The sequence below is a fragment of the Pygocentrus nattereri genome, chromosome 1 (genome assembly GCF_015220715.1).
Source record: "Pygocentrus nattereri isolate fPygNat1 chromosome 1, fPygNat1.pri, whole genome shotgun sequence".
NCBI lineage: Eukaryota > Metazoa > Chordata > Actinopteri > Characiformes > Serrasalmidae > Pygocentrus > Pygocentrus nattereri.
The window spans coordinates 40251789-40267521 of record NC_051211.1 but is presented as its reverse complement, the minus strand read 5'-3'; the positions used below and the strand labels follow the sequence as shown (position 1 = coordinate 40267521).

Below are 15733 nucleotides of genomic sequence, written 5' to 3'. Positions count from 1 at the left end.
TGCTTATAGAGAAGGAAAGCGGTTAGATCACCCTGCACTCTTATGTTCAAAATAGAGATTAACAATAAACTAAAGGTGATGCACATGCATACAGGTTGTGTAACATATAGTCATATGCAACATTTTGTGACACACCTTTTGCTGTAAGATCAAAGTATATTGCTTAAACGGTAGCAAAGCCTGAATTTTGTCCAAAGAAACTTTTTTCCCAATATTAAACTTAACAAATAAATACAACTTGTGCACCAAAATCAGAAATTTGCCATATTTTAGGATAGTCACTTATTTTCACTTCAATCGACAAAACATGTAATTTGACTGGGGGTGTTTAAAGGCCTCGTATACAACTACAACATGCCATGTGTCTCCCATATTCAAAAACTCAGACTTCACAATGGCAGCTACTGTTTATGTATTACATTTTTACCCCTTTTTATAGATAACAGTATGTCATGCTGTGTCACAAACACAAAAGCAAAACATAGTTTTAAGGCAAGTGATGTTTTATCCATTGTCGTTCCTCGACACTTGTTTAACCACCAAGCCTAAGTTCTATCTATGGTTTGTAAAATAAAACGAATTCAATTTGTTTGTTGAAAGAATCGAACGAACTAAGTAATACGAGAAGACTCTTCAGAATTCAGAAGTGCAGGGTCTTTATTCTTCTTTCAGCATGGAGAATGCGCCGCGCAGGGCTCTTGGACACACTCACAAATATACAGAATTTGTACATGTTTTATACCCTCGGTGAAGGTGGGGTGACATCGCCCCACCTCTTTTTGTCATCTCCTGATTTCACAAAACCACCATTATATCCAAATTGACCTTCATATGTCTATCAAATAGGGTCTTGTGTGAACCATTATCTCCAAGTCTAGTTTGAATCCTTTTTTTAAAAACATTGTGCCAAGTGCATGCTGGTACTTTTCCATCTCGGCTTTTGGCCTTGAAAGGTTCACAAGTTCACTCACTCCTTATAAAGCATCTGTCTTCTCTCTTACACTATACTGAGGTTGTTTTAGGGCACTTACTTCAATGTGCTAGGCCTTTATTTATGGTTTATCCTGCATAATACATGGCATTTTAATTTTGAGAATCTTTAATTTACATCACCATGCAGTTTGCTCAATAATAAGGTTCTGTTACTTTTTAGCTACACTAGCCTTAGAGCTCCAGTGCAAAACTAAGGAAGCAAACTTCAGACATCAAACATGTCTTCATCACCTTAAACACTTTGTGATGTAATGGCTCAGTTCCCTAACTGTATGTCTGAAATAGTTTAGAGAACAGATCGGGAACTACATGGACCATGTACATGGACCATCAATCCATGGACTACATGGATTGATGCAGTCAATCTACTAAGACATGTTTGGTATAATTTTGCACTGGAGCTTTGAGGCTATTGTAGTTAACATGATATGGAAGCTTATATCGCACCTATTAACACTGGGCGTGCTAAACTAAACTGCGTGCTTAAATCATCAGTCACTCGCCACAAATCACATCATATTGCTATCTCAAATAGACTTGCATTTCGCTGCTGTCGGAGCAAAACTTCATATATCCTTTTTTGCTGTTTTTCAGTTTTTGACATGATTAATTTCATGACGAATGGACAAAAAGAAATGGCCCGAAATTACGTGGAAAAAGCTCTGGTTCCATTAGCTTACATTAAAAGTAAAGTATATTTTTTCCTTCTACTGTAAAGTTATCGTTTTGGAGATATGACGTTTTGCTCCGACAGCAGCGATGTGTCGTTTCTCTGACTGTCACATACTGTGAATGATAAAAATACACTGAATAGCTAACACAGTATTAGTAGCCATCTTGAAGCTTACATTTTGTCCAGTTTTGGCTCATGGAAAGCATTTGTGGTAATGTGGTTGTTCCATTCAGTATTCCTCTTGGTTTCTGTGTTCAGTAGTGTTGTCATGTCTCAGGATTACTGGATAGTTAATGTTTGGAGATGCAGTAAATGTGGAACACAGCAATCAAATGCCGGCAATTCATCATGAAGCAAAATCACCCTGAAGCCTGAGTCTCATCTTAGAAACAGAGCCACAGTAAAGATGTGATTAAAATGAAGGGCTTTCCTCCTCTTGTCTCATCAATGATGGAAAGGCTTGGGGGGGTTAACCTTATGAGATGTTTTTTTGTGGTGCAGCATTATTACTCTACGTACGAACATGGGTAAAAGCATATCATACGTTTAAACCGAATAGTAACCCGATGGAATAGCAGTAGATTTACATCCCAATGTATTTATACCTTTGAGAGCTTCAAGCTCCTGATGCTTATTCTTGCCAAAGCTGGATCTTAAAGGAAAGGTAACACTTTACTGAAGGGCACTGTTCATTAGAAGTGACACCTACATAAGGTTGTCATGACGACTGACATATCCCTACATAATTGTTCGTAAATGCTTATTACAACAGGCATCATCTGTCATAAAGGCTACTTTAGCTGACTTTGATCGAAATTGGCCAATTTAACCTTTACAGCAAATGACGCGTTTTGGAATAAACATTTATAAAAACTTATGTAGGGCTATGTAAGTTATCATGAGAAGCTTATGCTGATGTTATGTAGCCTTATGATCAGCACCCTACAGTACAGTGTTACAGAATAATTTGACAAAATGTCACATTAAAAAAATGTTTTGTCTTACCCAAAATGTTAAATCCGCCAAGACATGTTTGGTGTCTAATTTGGCTTCTTCAGTTTAGCACTGGAGCTATAAGGCTATTGTAGCTAAGAAGTAGTGAAACAAGACATAACCTCAAGCTCCTGGTGGTAATTCTTGCCAAATGCATCTTAAATGAACAGTTTGACAAAAATTCACATTTACACCATTTTTATTTTACCCCAAATGTTTACCAGCCAAGACGTGGTTGGTGTTTGAATTTCACTTCTTTAGTTTAGCGCTGGAGCTATCAGGTTAGCGTAGCTAAAGGTAATGAATTAGCATTAATAGCTTTGTGCTAATGTGTGTCTAAATGAAAAATCTTTGCCTCAAACTAGGTAGAATTGTTTGACATGGTTTTGTTTTTTTGACACCACATTATGTACTGTTGTCTATTAAAATGTTTGTAGCACAAAATACAGACGTTCATGGCATGGCTAAAACCTGTAGTAGCCATCTTGATGTCTGAATTTTGAAAAATGCTTTTGCTCATTTTTATAACAGTATGTCAAACAGTATCAAAAATAATGAGTTTGATCAACTTGCCTAGCTTCTTCTCTGAACACCTTGGTGATTTATGATAATTAAACATGCTTCTGAATAGCTTAAAAGATTTTTTCGCACAGAAACAATATGAATGCAGTGAAACATTAGATCTTCTGACTGAGCTGAGATGTAATTACTGTGCTTGCTTTGTCCCGTGCAGTTTGAGTATGTGTCTCAGCATCTGGTGTTTGCCAACTGCATCCCCCTCATTCTCAAGTTCTTCAATCAGAACATCATGTCCTATATCAGTGCCAAAAACAGGTAGGCCATGTTTAGGCCTCTGCTTCTCCAACACCAAACATTCTCAGATGTGTTTATACATGTTTAATCATTGTGTTGCACTGTGTGCTCTCACTGCAGTATATGTGTGCTGGATTTCCCTCACTGTGTGGTCCATGAGATGCCCGAGCTAACTGCCGAAAGCCTGGTAATACTCTCTATTGACTCTTCTCAGTATTCTCTTTCACCAGTGCTACTGATCTGTACGATGGTCTGAACAGGTATAAGCAGTGAGTCTGAAAAACTCTGAGACATACATTGTCTGGTTGTGTCTGTTTATGTTGACAGGAAGCTGGAGACAGTAATCAGTTCTGTTGGAGGAATCTGTTCTCCTGCATCAATCTACTGCGAATTCTCAACAAACTCACTAAGTGGAAGCACTCTAGGACGATGGTGAGATCTAAAATCTAGCATTCTCATGTTTTGATATTTTATATTTTGCATTTCTAGATTAATTTAAAGTGTTACAGTCCTGTGCAGTAACCTAAATAGAATAATAATTTTTCAGTTTTTAAACAGGAGTGGGGTGATGAAGGAAAAATATTACAAAAATGGACACCATTATGTATATGTAATATTATTAATGCCTATATATTTGAATATATTTACTTATATAAATATCGCTGCTGTCAGAAGAAAACCTCATATCTCCATCTTGTATGTTTTTTAGTTTTTGCCATCATTTGAAAATACCCTTTATATTGTGTAAATCATAATGAGTGCACTAAAACAACTGACCCAAAATGACCTTGAAGAAATTCTGGTTCTGGTTCCATTGATATTAACAATAAAGTAGGTTTTTTCCTTCTCCTGTAAAGTTACATTTTGGAGATAAGATTTTTGGAATAAGTTCTGTCTGAAGCGAGACTTGAACCCTTGTCTCCCTCTTGACAAATGTTAACCACCCCTACCTAGTAACTGTGAGCGTTTTTATTTATTTATTTATTACAGTTCTTTGAAAAGGAGTGCAAAGTCACAAAAGAATTTCAAAAACTAAAACGAGCGCTGATTTTTGTAGCCAAGTCATTTCTTGATAGCTTGAATAAAGATTTTAGCCTTGATTACCAAGTATTACTCTTAAGGAAGAATATAAATAATAAATAACTAATATAAAAATTTCTGATTTCATTGTCACTTAATTAGACTTGATGCGTAATGTGACACATATTTTGTTTATATATGTACATATATTTTTGTTCCATTGGGATATTAGGGGTTGGTAATATGCACTCAAGTTTATGTCATGATCACTTCCACTATACTGGCAATGGAAATATAATATCATGATATAATGAAAAAGAAGCTATTACAAATAATATAATAATAAAACATTATTACTAACCTCAACAGTATTGATAAATGATGATGATGATAAGAATTTATTTTGGGAGTGGGTCTATTTCTGTTTTGGCATTTTTGCACTTATTACAGTATCCATGATATGCTTAAATCCATCCTCTGCGACAATGACAAATAGTTTTCCACTTTCCCTAAATATAGTCTGTAATCAGCCAACATGCTTGGTGTAGGTGGAGCTGTGAGGCTAATACAGCTAACAAGTTACTGAAGCTTATATTCCACCAATTAGCTTTGTGCAAACTGTATAACCAAATCATCACACAGTTGCCTCAATCCACATTATGATTGTAATCTATAATAGATTTGCTTATGTGGTTTCTGACACTGTATAACATACAGTTATTGATAAAAATAGCAAAAGTACAGAATAGAAAATAGTAGCGATGATCACTGTTTTTGTTTAGCTTTGGCTGTTTAGTTTAGTGCAGTGGATTCTGTTCTTTTTTTTCAAATATTCTCATGTGGTAAAATTCATATTACAGCACTAGGATTAGTTCTGGGTCAGTGGAGTTCGATACCTCTAACTTGGATGCAGCTAGAAGCTCACTATGCTGTCTTCTCCAGATGCTGGTGGTGTTTAAGTCTGCTCCAATCCTGAAGAGGGCACTAAAAGTCAAGCAAGCTATGATGCAGCTCTACGTACTCAAACTCCTCAAGATTCAGACGAAGTACCTCGGCCGGCAGTGGAGAAAGAGCAACATGAAGACCATGTCAGCCATCTATCAGAAGGTCCGCCATCGGCTTAATGATGACTGGGCCTATGGGAATGGTAAGAACCATGGCATCTTCAGTCCACCATGTCAAGTTATATAAGTAAGAACAGTGTATTGTTTGTGAAAGATAGTATTTCAGCTTATAAGAGAATTATAACCTATAAAGGCAGCTAAAAAAAGATCAAAATTCGTCTTCCTGTCTGATTAAAAATGGATTTTTTCATTTTATTTTAAGTTTGATTTTTTTATTTCAAAACCAGCTGTCATGGAAAAAAGGATGCAGCTGTTCAAAATGTATTACTGACAGGCCACTGAGACACACAAGAAAAGAAAAGATTTCATTCCACTTTAGATCATACCCTCATTTCAACATCAGGGAAAACCTTGTCTTCCCAACTGCAATCAAGAATACAAAGGAATGAAATAACATTTCTCCAGGGCCCTGGTGCCAAACACATCACAGTACTGTACAGGTGACCAGTGACATAGACATATACACACACAACAGCACAAAACTGTGTACAGAGCTCAGGAATAAATATAACTTAATAAATAAACAGGACAAAACAGTGTGAGGCAGAAAGTAAATTGTAATTAAGTGATACTTATTAGTCCCACAATGGGGAAATTTACCTCTGCATTTAACCCATCCATGAAGTGAAACACCACATACACACTAGTGAGCACGCACACACACTAGGGGGCAGTGAGCCGGACCGGTGGGCAGCCCTGGCCACAGTGCCCGGGGAGAAGTTAGGTGTCTTGCTCAAGCACACTTCAGTCATGTACTGTCACCTTCTGGTCATAGGGCCAGTTCCCTAACCTTCAGCCCACGACTGCCCCAATGAAATGGAATACAGAGCTTAGCAGACTGAGTAGTAACATAATACATGTAACAGTTTTATGTAACCAGGATACATAAAAAGTAACTAGATTCTGTTATAGTTACAGGAAAAGGGCAGTATTCAGATTACATGTATATGCTAAAACAGGAACGATTATAAGCAGGATTACAGAAAACCCACTCGGGTGGTTATTTCTTGGTTGTGTTCATCTCTGCAGATAAATCTGTCTGCTAAATGCAGACATTGTGGTGATTTTTTTTCTTGATAGTGAGGGTTTAGTGCTGAGCCACAGCATGAGAAGAGAAATAACGCTCTGTGGCTTTACTAAGTTGCTTGCTGTGGCAAGCGGTAAACTAAAGGGGAAACGAAATGAACAAGCGGAAGGGAAAAATGACAAAAGCTGCATTTAGCAGACAAACAGCAGGTTTACTAATAGCACTGATGTCTTAGAAACTTAGAAAATAGTTTTTTTTTTAGAATGATTACATTTGTTAATGTAGTGTGCGGAAATTTGGGAAATGGGAGCTGTTTTTTCATCGTCATTTAATTTGATGTTGACTATTGATGAAATGAGCCAACCACAGTGCTCGATTAAGCCACACACCTAAGCTGCAACACAGAGCCCTATACAGAGTCTGTTCACACATGCAGTGTTGTACTTCATTTTTATTAGAGCGTATCGGTCCCCTCTGGTCATGCATACAGTGATACTTAAAACAACTCCAGCAGCTGTTTGAAGCAGATTCTCTCATCTCCTCTGGTATTAGGATGAGTCTCGAAATTGATCTTTGGGTCATGGAGGAGAGGAGGAAGACCAGTGGGGAAAAAGCAGTACCTTTCTGGGTGTTTCTGGACGCAGCCTGTGTTCAGCTTCTTAGCTTTACTTCCTCTGTTGTATAAGAGCAATGGCACTTTAAATTCCATGAGTTATCACAAATGACAGAATCTGCTTCATGACTAGGCAACAGAGCATGGGAGGGAGTAGTTCATCATATTATAGATAAGATAAGCCTAATCTTATCTTAACTTATCTATAACATCACAGTGCTGATGAACTACTCCCTCCCATGCTCCTTTGCCTAGTCATACCAGGAAATTAATGAAAACAGGTGAATGTGGACAGTCCTGAGAAAGAGGCTATCACATTTCTCTCTCGTTCTTCACTGTCAGATATCGATGCTCGGCCATGGGACTTTCAGGCAGAGGAGTGTGCCCTGCGGGAGAGCATCGAGAAGTTCAACACCAGACGCTACGATAAGAACCAGAACAGCGAGTTTGCGCCCGTGGATAACTGCCTGCAGAGTGTGCTGGGTCAGCGGGTGGAGCTGCCTGAGGACTTCCACTACAGCTACGAGATGTGGCTGGAGAGAGAGGTCTTCTCGCAGCCCATCCAGTGGGAGGGCCTGCTGCAGTCCCAGTGATGGAGCTACAGTGAAAAATAGAGGTGGAAAAGGACATTTTAACCCAAACTAGACTGAAACAACTTACTCTGGGTTTACAAGCAGCTCACACGCACAGAAGTACCCACACTTGGTCTCTTAAATACACGCAAGCATGCAGACAGAGCACCTGTGCCAACTGTATTCTTCATGTAAATGAATGCTTGTAAATAGAGATGTTCAAATACAGTGTATGGGCTTTGAAATGGTAACCCTCCTTTACTGGTGATTGATGATAATATAAGCACATTATCTGGGCATGATGCATTAAGTGATGCTACAAAAATATTAATATTTATCACAATGTCAACTCCTCACTACAGTATGAGAGACGGCGTACACCGCCGGTCAAAGTTTTGGGACACTGTGTTCAGTTTAAATGAAAATCCTACTTTTACTTTTTAATTATGTAAGAAAAATATATGCAAATGCTTGCAAACATTTGTTTATGAAGAGCAGTTCTTGATTTAGAAGTTTCCCAAACTACTCTTAAAAGCACAGATTGAAAGTCTTTTGTATCAGATATGCTTTAAACAGCTGAGACGTTTGAGTGACGATGAGTGCTGGCATCACAACAAGGTAGTGATGGACATTCCAGCGTTTTTCAGCGATTTGGCGCCGATAAGGGATAATAATGTTTAATAATAATAATCTTTCAGCTTCCAAGCGGCTCTTTATTCAGTAGCATAATCAGTTTTTTATGTCTAAAATGAACTAAGTTAGCAAAATTCATTTAATTTTCAATAAAACATACCTTTTAGCAGATTTAGGCATAATGAGGGACAGAGCCAGAATGCTCCAAGGAGATCCGGGAGGGTCCTGTGATTTTCAGCTACAGCAGCGTTACATTTACCCATTTACTTCAGTCTGAATAGGACTGATAGGAACCAGACGTCTTAAGCGTTTATTGTGTCTAACAGCTGCATCACAGCAGGTTGTCTCATGAAAAGGTGATAAAAATGCTGCCTGATGCCTGAGACTGAGCGTTTTATGGCCATTTTAAAATAAGGCTTTGACACAAAATTAAGTACATTTTTAAAGTACATTCATGGCAGAGAGGTTTATGCAGGGCATTAAAAGGCAAAGTACTGTCCAAAGAGAACTTCTGCCACTGTAATCAACATTACATGTAAAAACTCAGAAGACATGTGGGTTAACTAGTCACTTTGGATGGTATATAAAAGGGTTATGTTTGTATAGACACCACAACCCAAGGATCCTCTCACGACCATCGTTAAAAATACACAGTGCACCATTTTATATCAAACCTGTTTACCTGTTTACGTCTCAACCACTGAATTATGCATACATTTAGAAAAAGTGTTGGAATTCCTCTTCTAAAACAGTGACCCCAAGCATTTGACTGGCTGTGTATCTTCTATATGTTTCTATTGTATAATAATAAATGCTCAAATACTAGAAGTATTATAAGTAAGTTCTAATGAAAAGAGTGAAGGGATTTATTTATTTATCATTATCTCTCTCAGTCTGGAACTGCTGGTAGAACTTTTATTTTTGATGCATACACACGTATATAAATAGAATGGAAAGAAAATATATCTGGGCTTAGCACATTCTTTCCCTGTTGTTGTGCTAAAGAGACTTGATATGTCCAAGAAGACAAAGCCCAAAATGGCAGCTCATGTGTCAGCGGACCGGAAGAACCGGTCTTTAAAGATTCCTTTCAGAAACTGCTGCTGTCTCTGTGAATACAGACGAGGCGTGTGGCAGGAACGTCCTTGAGAAAGCAGTAAAGTCTCAATTCTCTTTGTCTCTCAGATGTCAAGCGCTTCCTCCCACTCCGTACACATAGAATGGGCCCCTAACAGCACAGCACAGCACAACAGCACAAAAGTGTCCTTGGTGAATAGTATCACCCACCTTACAATTAACAAACTTCCCACACCATGGTGCTGATTTTTAACACTGCTTTCATCATTTCCTCTCTTTCACACCTTCTCTCTACTGCTCCCCCTCTCTCGCCCACTCTTTCTCTCTTTCTCCATGATTTCTCCCCCTCTCTCCTTCTTGCTTGTCCACCCTTCTCTCTATCTATCTCTCTCTCTATTTCTCTTCACCCTTCTTTCTTGCTTGTCCACCCACGTCTATCTCTCTCCCTCTCTCTTGCTTGTCCACCCTTCTCTCTCCCTCTCTCTCTTCCCAGTCTCTTTCGCTCTTTCTTTCTCACACTTTCTCCCCCTCTCCCTCTCTCTCCTTTCCTCTCTCTTGCTGTCTTTCTTGCTTGTCCACCCTTCTCTCCCTCTTTTGTTTTCTCCCCGTCTCATATTCCTTCACACCTTCTCTCTATCTCTTCCCCACGGTTTCTCTCACGCTTTCTCCCTCTCTCTCTCCCCTCCCTTTGTCTCACTCTTCCTCTTGCTCTCTCTCTCTCTCTCTCTCTCTCTCTCTCTCTCTCTCTCTCTTTCTTGCCCTCTCCCCTTTTCATGTTTTCTAATAATTTTTATTACCATTTCCAGTGTTTGATAAAAATGGAAGGTGCTGGTGTTAATCATCTACCTAACAGTGAGGTAACTGTAGATTCATGCCAAATTTAGCCCTTTTTATAAACACACTGATTTACTGTACAGAATATGAGTCTTTATTGCAGAGTAAATGTTGTATTTGTCTTGACGAAGCTACAGAGAGACATATTTCACCTTAAATCCGTTATCATGTGTCAGTTTTGTTTTGGTGTCATTGTCCCAGAATTAAAATATCGTATCTTAAGATACAGTTATCTCTCTTCTTCTGCTCCCAGTTTAAATGGACATCACCATCTAGTGGAGAACACTATGCCTTTATTTTTACTGACCACCAGTAGAAGACCACCAGCAGAAAGAGGTATTTAGAACAATTCTGAGCATAGAACATTCTGCCCCTGTGTAAAAGATACAAAGACTTCACTATGTCTAAGAAGAAAAAGCCCGAAGTAGCAGCTGTAAGCACATCTTATTTTTCAGCAGGACTAAATGTTCTGAGCATGATGTGAAGAATTAAATAATATTTGTCATCTGATTAAAGTTGATTCCCCAGTTTGAACAGTGTATATTTTAGTGTATATTTAGTGAAATATACAAGAAGTAACCCTAAAGCTGGAGAAAACTGAATGATTCCCTGCAAAACCTCAAGAGTCCAGCCAGATCAGTGTGTGCATTTCTATAAAAAAATGTGAACAGCAGGATAGAACTTTCCTTGTTCAGGAAAAAGTTTGACGAATGTAGGATTTAGGGCCACAAAGGTGCATTTTATGTGTGTGAAGCCATTTCCACATCATACTGTAGCTTCAAATATCACATACAGAAATTAATAATTGATATGTTTGATAGAAATATTGTAATACTGCATAAAACCAAAGTTTAGCAAAAAGAAACTGAAAAATCAAAACAAACACTGACTAAATTGCAAAGGTGGAAGATTTCATGCTTTGATATTAAGGTTACAAAGGGCCGGGGTGGCTGCAGGTTTCCACTCCAAACAAGCTGAAGAAAAACTGATTCTACTTGTTTAATCAGTTGGTTTTAGCCTTCAAACATTTCATCAGGTGACCTCCTGCTTTGTTGGAGTGAAAACTTTAAGCCACACCAGCCCTCTGTGGATAGGATTGGACACCCCACTGATGTAAACAGTTAAACTCATTATTTAAGGTGTGATTTAGAACTGGATGGCCAAACTTTACAACATCATGACTTAAATACTATTTGGAGAACAGTTCTCAAGGTTTGCATGGTTGTATGGACTTTTTATGTTGGTGTAGAACAGCCCAACTTAAGTGACAGACTGGTCATGTCTAGTGCAGATTCTTTCTTAGATGGAGTCGTTGTTGCTTACTCTCTTTTATTTATGCTCACTTGCTTACATGATGCAGCGAAAGTGTTGGCCTGGTAGTCTTATCACATTATAAATTGATGCTGACTGATCAAACAATGGATTATCCTGAGCTTGTGTGGGGGATGACATCCTAACCAACAACAGTCTGGGCCAACCTGAAGAGTGAGCTGGTGACAGAGGGCCGGGATGGCATGCTGCTGTCTCGTCTCTACGACAACCCTCTACAAACAAAAACTATTCAGAAGACAGAGGCCCACAGCACAGAGAACACGTGGAAGAACCCTCCTCTCCGGTAGGATGTGCTTTCTCTGGTTATTAACAACAATGGCAGAAATCTATTTGTCCTCCCTGTGATTTCAGGAACAAGAGTTTATTCTGTTTTGTGCACAGATAGAGGAATTTAGACAGCTGTATGAGTAGTGTGTGTATGTGTGCATGATTATGCAGTACAGCACAGTGTGTGATGAAAAAGAATATAATTAGACAAAACTGAGGTGTCAATAGGCCTTAACTGGCAGAAGGCAATGGAGGTATGCCAAGGTGAATGGCCAAGGAGGCAATTCTTACATGATTTATAGATTTTTCCTGTCTGCAGGTCCCTCAAGTCCTGGGTAAAAAGCTGAGACTGTTAAATGGTGAGTTAGTGTAACATGAAAACAATATTTAACTGAAATTTTATTGACCTGAAAATTCTCCAGGTACATATAAGTGTCATTTAGGTCTGTTGGGATGATTCAAATAAATTACTGAAAAACTTGGCCTGAAATACTTTATCACTTTAGAACATAGTGATGGCTGAATACTGAATATGATGTCTAAATATATTCAGTAATGTATTCCATTACAATGCATAAAAAGCAACATACTCAGAATTTATTTACAATACATTCTGGACTACATCCTCAGAAGGCATTTTGAAAAACTATGCTATGTTGTCGTTTTTATTTAATTCATACTGATTTTTGCAGCTCCATTTTAATCTCATCACCTGTCTGCTTTAATCCCCCCCCCCCCCCCCACTGATGGTGTTTCTTTCAAAGATTGCATGTTTTCATATTTACTGAATAGGTATTTCAAAAGCATTCTCCTAAAATGTAAAGGTAACTGTATTCTGAATCTTGTTTTAACAAAATGTAACTTGGAATGAATACAGATACTTTATTTCTGTATCTGAGTACATACAATACTTGTATTGCAATACATCATAATACTGATTACCCTGATCACTTAGCAGTTTGCATGATGATAAATATTTCAAATTTAGAGGCTGATGTTGCAGCTGGTATTATTTGTATTTGCCTAATTAACACTTCATTATGTTCAAATGTGCTGTATCGTGGACTAAAACAAATTTATATGATCGCTGGAGGCTTCAGGGAGAAACCTGGAACTAAATCTTTGGTCTCCCAACTAGGATAAAATATTGACTATTCTATTACTTTTCACTGTTTTAATTTTTATTTCCAAATATTCTATTATTATATACTACATTTTATTAAATAATGTTATTTGGTGGTTTTAAACCATGTGCTTAGACTTTTACTCAGTACCGTATATTTATAAATTTAGGTTAAGGGTCTCTGGGATGCCAGAAATCACTGTTTAGCCTTCTGGAGGTTTAGTTGGCTTAATACCACGAGACACTGAGGATGGAAAATGCCCACTTGACAGTCATTGTGAATTGCTCACAAAGGCATTCTTGTTGCTGTTGTTAGTATTATTAAGTACCAGCGTATGGTCGTAGTGCATCCTGTTGTGTTATATTTACCTGTGTCTCACTAACAACACACAGAGCAAGGTGACATCATCTAGCGTACAACAAATCAAGCCATTACAAGTTGCAAATTTCCTGAACCCAGTGAAACACAGACTCAGTAGGTGTCACTCAGAGATACATTGTAAAAGTGGCTCTTCAGATCTAACCAAAAAATTACTTCAAGTGGTAACATGTAAATTAACTAGTTGTATTGAAACTAAATAAATACTTTGAATGAATGGATTTTTTTAGTTGAATAAAACTAGTTCAATTGCTTGTTACAATGTGACATTTTTTTGGTTGAACTGACAAGCCATTTTTTACAGTGAGCTCTGTGGCACTGAGTCTTTTATTTTTATTTATCACTCTAGATGTGATAGAACTAAATTAATTCTACATAGCATTAAAATGTGGTTGCAAGAAAGTGAAAAGTAGTGGTAGTAGTACAAGTAGTACAAAAATCGTAAAAATGATGAAAAGCCATCAAAAATTTGTAACTAAACAAAGCACTTGGAATTGAGCTATAGGATTTTGCAAGGTCTCATGAAGTTAGTAGTTCATATTTTCTCAACAAAATCCATGCCATGAACTAGGTGGGCTGGTATAGAATGACCCAGTAACTTCTACCCAGTAACCTTTAAGATTAAGATTAAGTGACCCTTATTAGTCCCACAATGGGGAAATTTCAACTCCGCATTTAACCCATCCATGAAGTGAAACACCACATACGCACTAGTGAGCACACTTGCCCGGAGCGGTGGGGAGCCCAATCTGCAGCGCCTGGGGAGCAGTTGGGGGTTAGGTGTCTTGCTCAAGGACACCTCAGTCATGTGCTGTCAGCTCTGGGAATCGAACCGGCGACCTTCCGGTCACGAGGCTGGATCCCTAGCCTCCAGCCCACGCGTGCCCCAGTAAGCACAGTAATATCTAAATGTCCAAATTTTTTGCAATTTCCTGGGAAGTATTGTAAGTAGAGTAGTAGCATCCTAATACAATAACTTTATCTTCGACAAATTACTTTAATAGCATTGAAAAAAAAGTGAATTCAAACTTTTGAACAGCAATGAATAAAAAACTCTAATTGGCTGAACTGCCATGCATCTCAACAAAGAAAATATCAATTAAAAGCAATCATTTAAAACACTTTTTATTTTGCATATGCAGACCAAACCTTTGATCTATGATTGAGGTCAGAAGGTCTGCCTTGAAGGCCTGAGACAGAGGCGTAAAGGTCAGGAAGAATAGAGAGGAGATGAGGTGGAGAGGTGCAAAAGCTTCATCACATGAAACAGTAGGGAAATATAGAAAAATACATCAAGTTAGGTAAAGGGTCATGGTCTTAATCCAAAACAAGTTATTTTATGACTCCATTTGTACTTTTACAGCCTACAAGAGCCAAGAAGTCCAAGGCCCAAAGTGCCAGACCTAGGAAGAAAAGTGAGAAGAAGCGGTCAACTAAGAAAAGGTCAGCAAGTGCCAAACCCACACAGCCAGAGGTGGACATTCTCAGTCCAGCTGCCATGGAGAACGCCTACTACATTTCCCATAATGCTGTGGACTGCCTGGAGTTCAGGGGCTTTGGGTGGCCTGAGGCCACTAAGAAAAAAGGAAAGAAATCGAAAAAACAAAAAAGTAAAAAATAAAGAAAGACAGAATTGTGAGAAGCTACGTATTGTCATGCTTTTTCAGGGATAGATACTGAATGGATAACATTGTCTTGTATATTTGTGATGATTAAATATATTTTTGCTAACAGACTTTTCTTTCAAGCATGCATGTTTGCTACAAATACGCATGAGACACCCTTTAGTGATTTTTCTGTGCTAAAAAATGGTCATCACCCAGACCATTGACCTAGAACTGGGTAAAAATCCGAAGGAAAAAGACCTTTTAAAGATGGATTGTCAGTTAATGTGCTGCAGTTAATTTATTTGTATATTAAAAGTATTGGTTTGATGAGCAATTGTATGAAGGCATTCAAAAGCTCTCAGAAGTAGAGCATAAAGAGCAAGGTAACTGAAAACCTGTGTCAGCAATGGGTGCACTAGAGTGGCTAAATTAACTGTTTATAGGGGGTGCCTGGATACTTCTGGACATACAGTGCTGGAGCTTCTGAAGTACACTAATGAAGTAAAAAGGCTTTCTATTAGTCAAAGCCTTACAGTCTACATGCCCCAAGCACTTTATACAAACACCTTGACACCAGGGTCATTCTACAGAAACGTCCATTTTTGTGGCCCTAGCATTTTAGGGTTACAATGTATTTACATTTTAAAACAAAA

The 15733-nt window shown here is 38.2% G+C and overlaps 2 protein-coding genes across 3 annotated transcripts in view; both read left to right on the top strand.

Moving 5' to 3' along the window:
• Positions 1-8184, top strand: part of strip2 (striatin interacting protein 2) — a 50087-nt gene extending 41903 nt beyond the window's left edge. For both annotated transcript variants that reach the window (XM_017693990.2, XM_017693989.2), the window contains 5 exons: positions 3393-3493; positions 3593-3659; positions 3800-3904; positions 5435-5639; positions 7599-8184. In XM_017693990.2, coding sequence (XP_017549479.1) covers positions 3393-3493; positions 3593-3659; positions 3800-3904; positions 5435-5639; positions 7599-7849 — 729 coding nt within the window. In that variant the 3' untranslated portion in view covers positions 7850-8184. The remainder of the gene's footprint in view (positions 1-3392; positions 3494-3592; positions 3660-3799; positions 3905-5434; positions 5640-7598) is intronic.
• A 2560-nt stretch (positions 8185-10744) lies between these two features.
• LOC108425322 (small lysine-rich protein 1) lies at positions 10745-15672 on the top strand. Its single transcript, XM_037547734.1, has 3 exons — positions 10745-11987; positions 12291-12330; positions 14837-15672. The coding sequence occupies exons 2-3, from the start codon at positions 12328-12330 to the stop codon at positions 15092-15094; spliced, it is 261 nt and encodes an 86-aa protein (XP_037403631.1). The 5' UTR covers positions 10745-11987; positions 12291-12327; the 3' UTR covers positions 15095-15672.
• Positions 15673-15733: the final 61 nt, after the last annotated feature.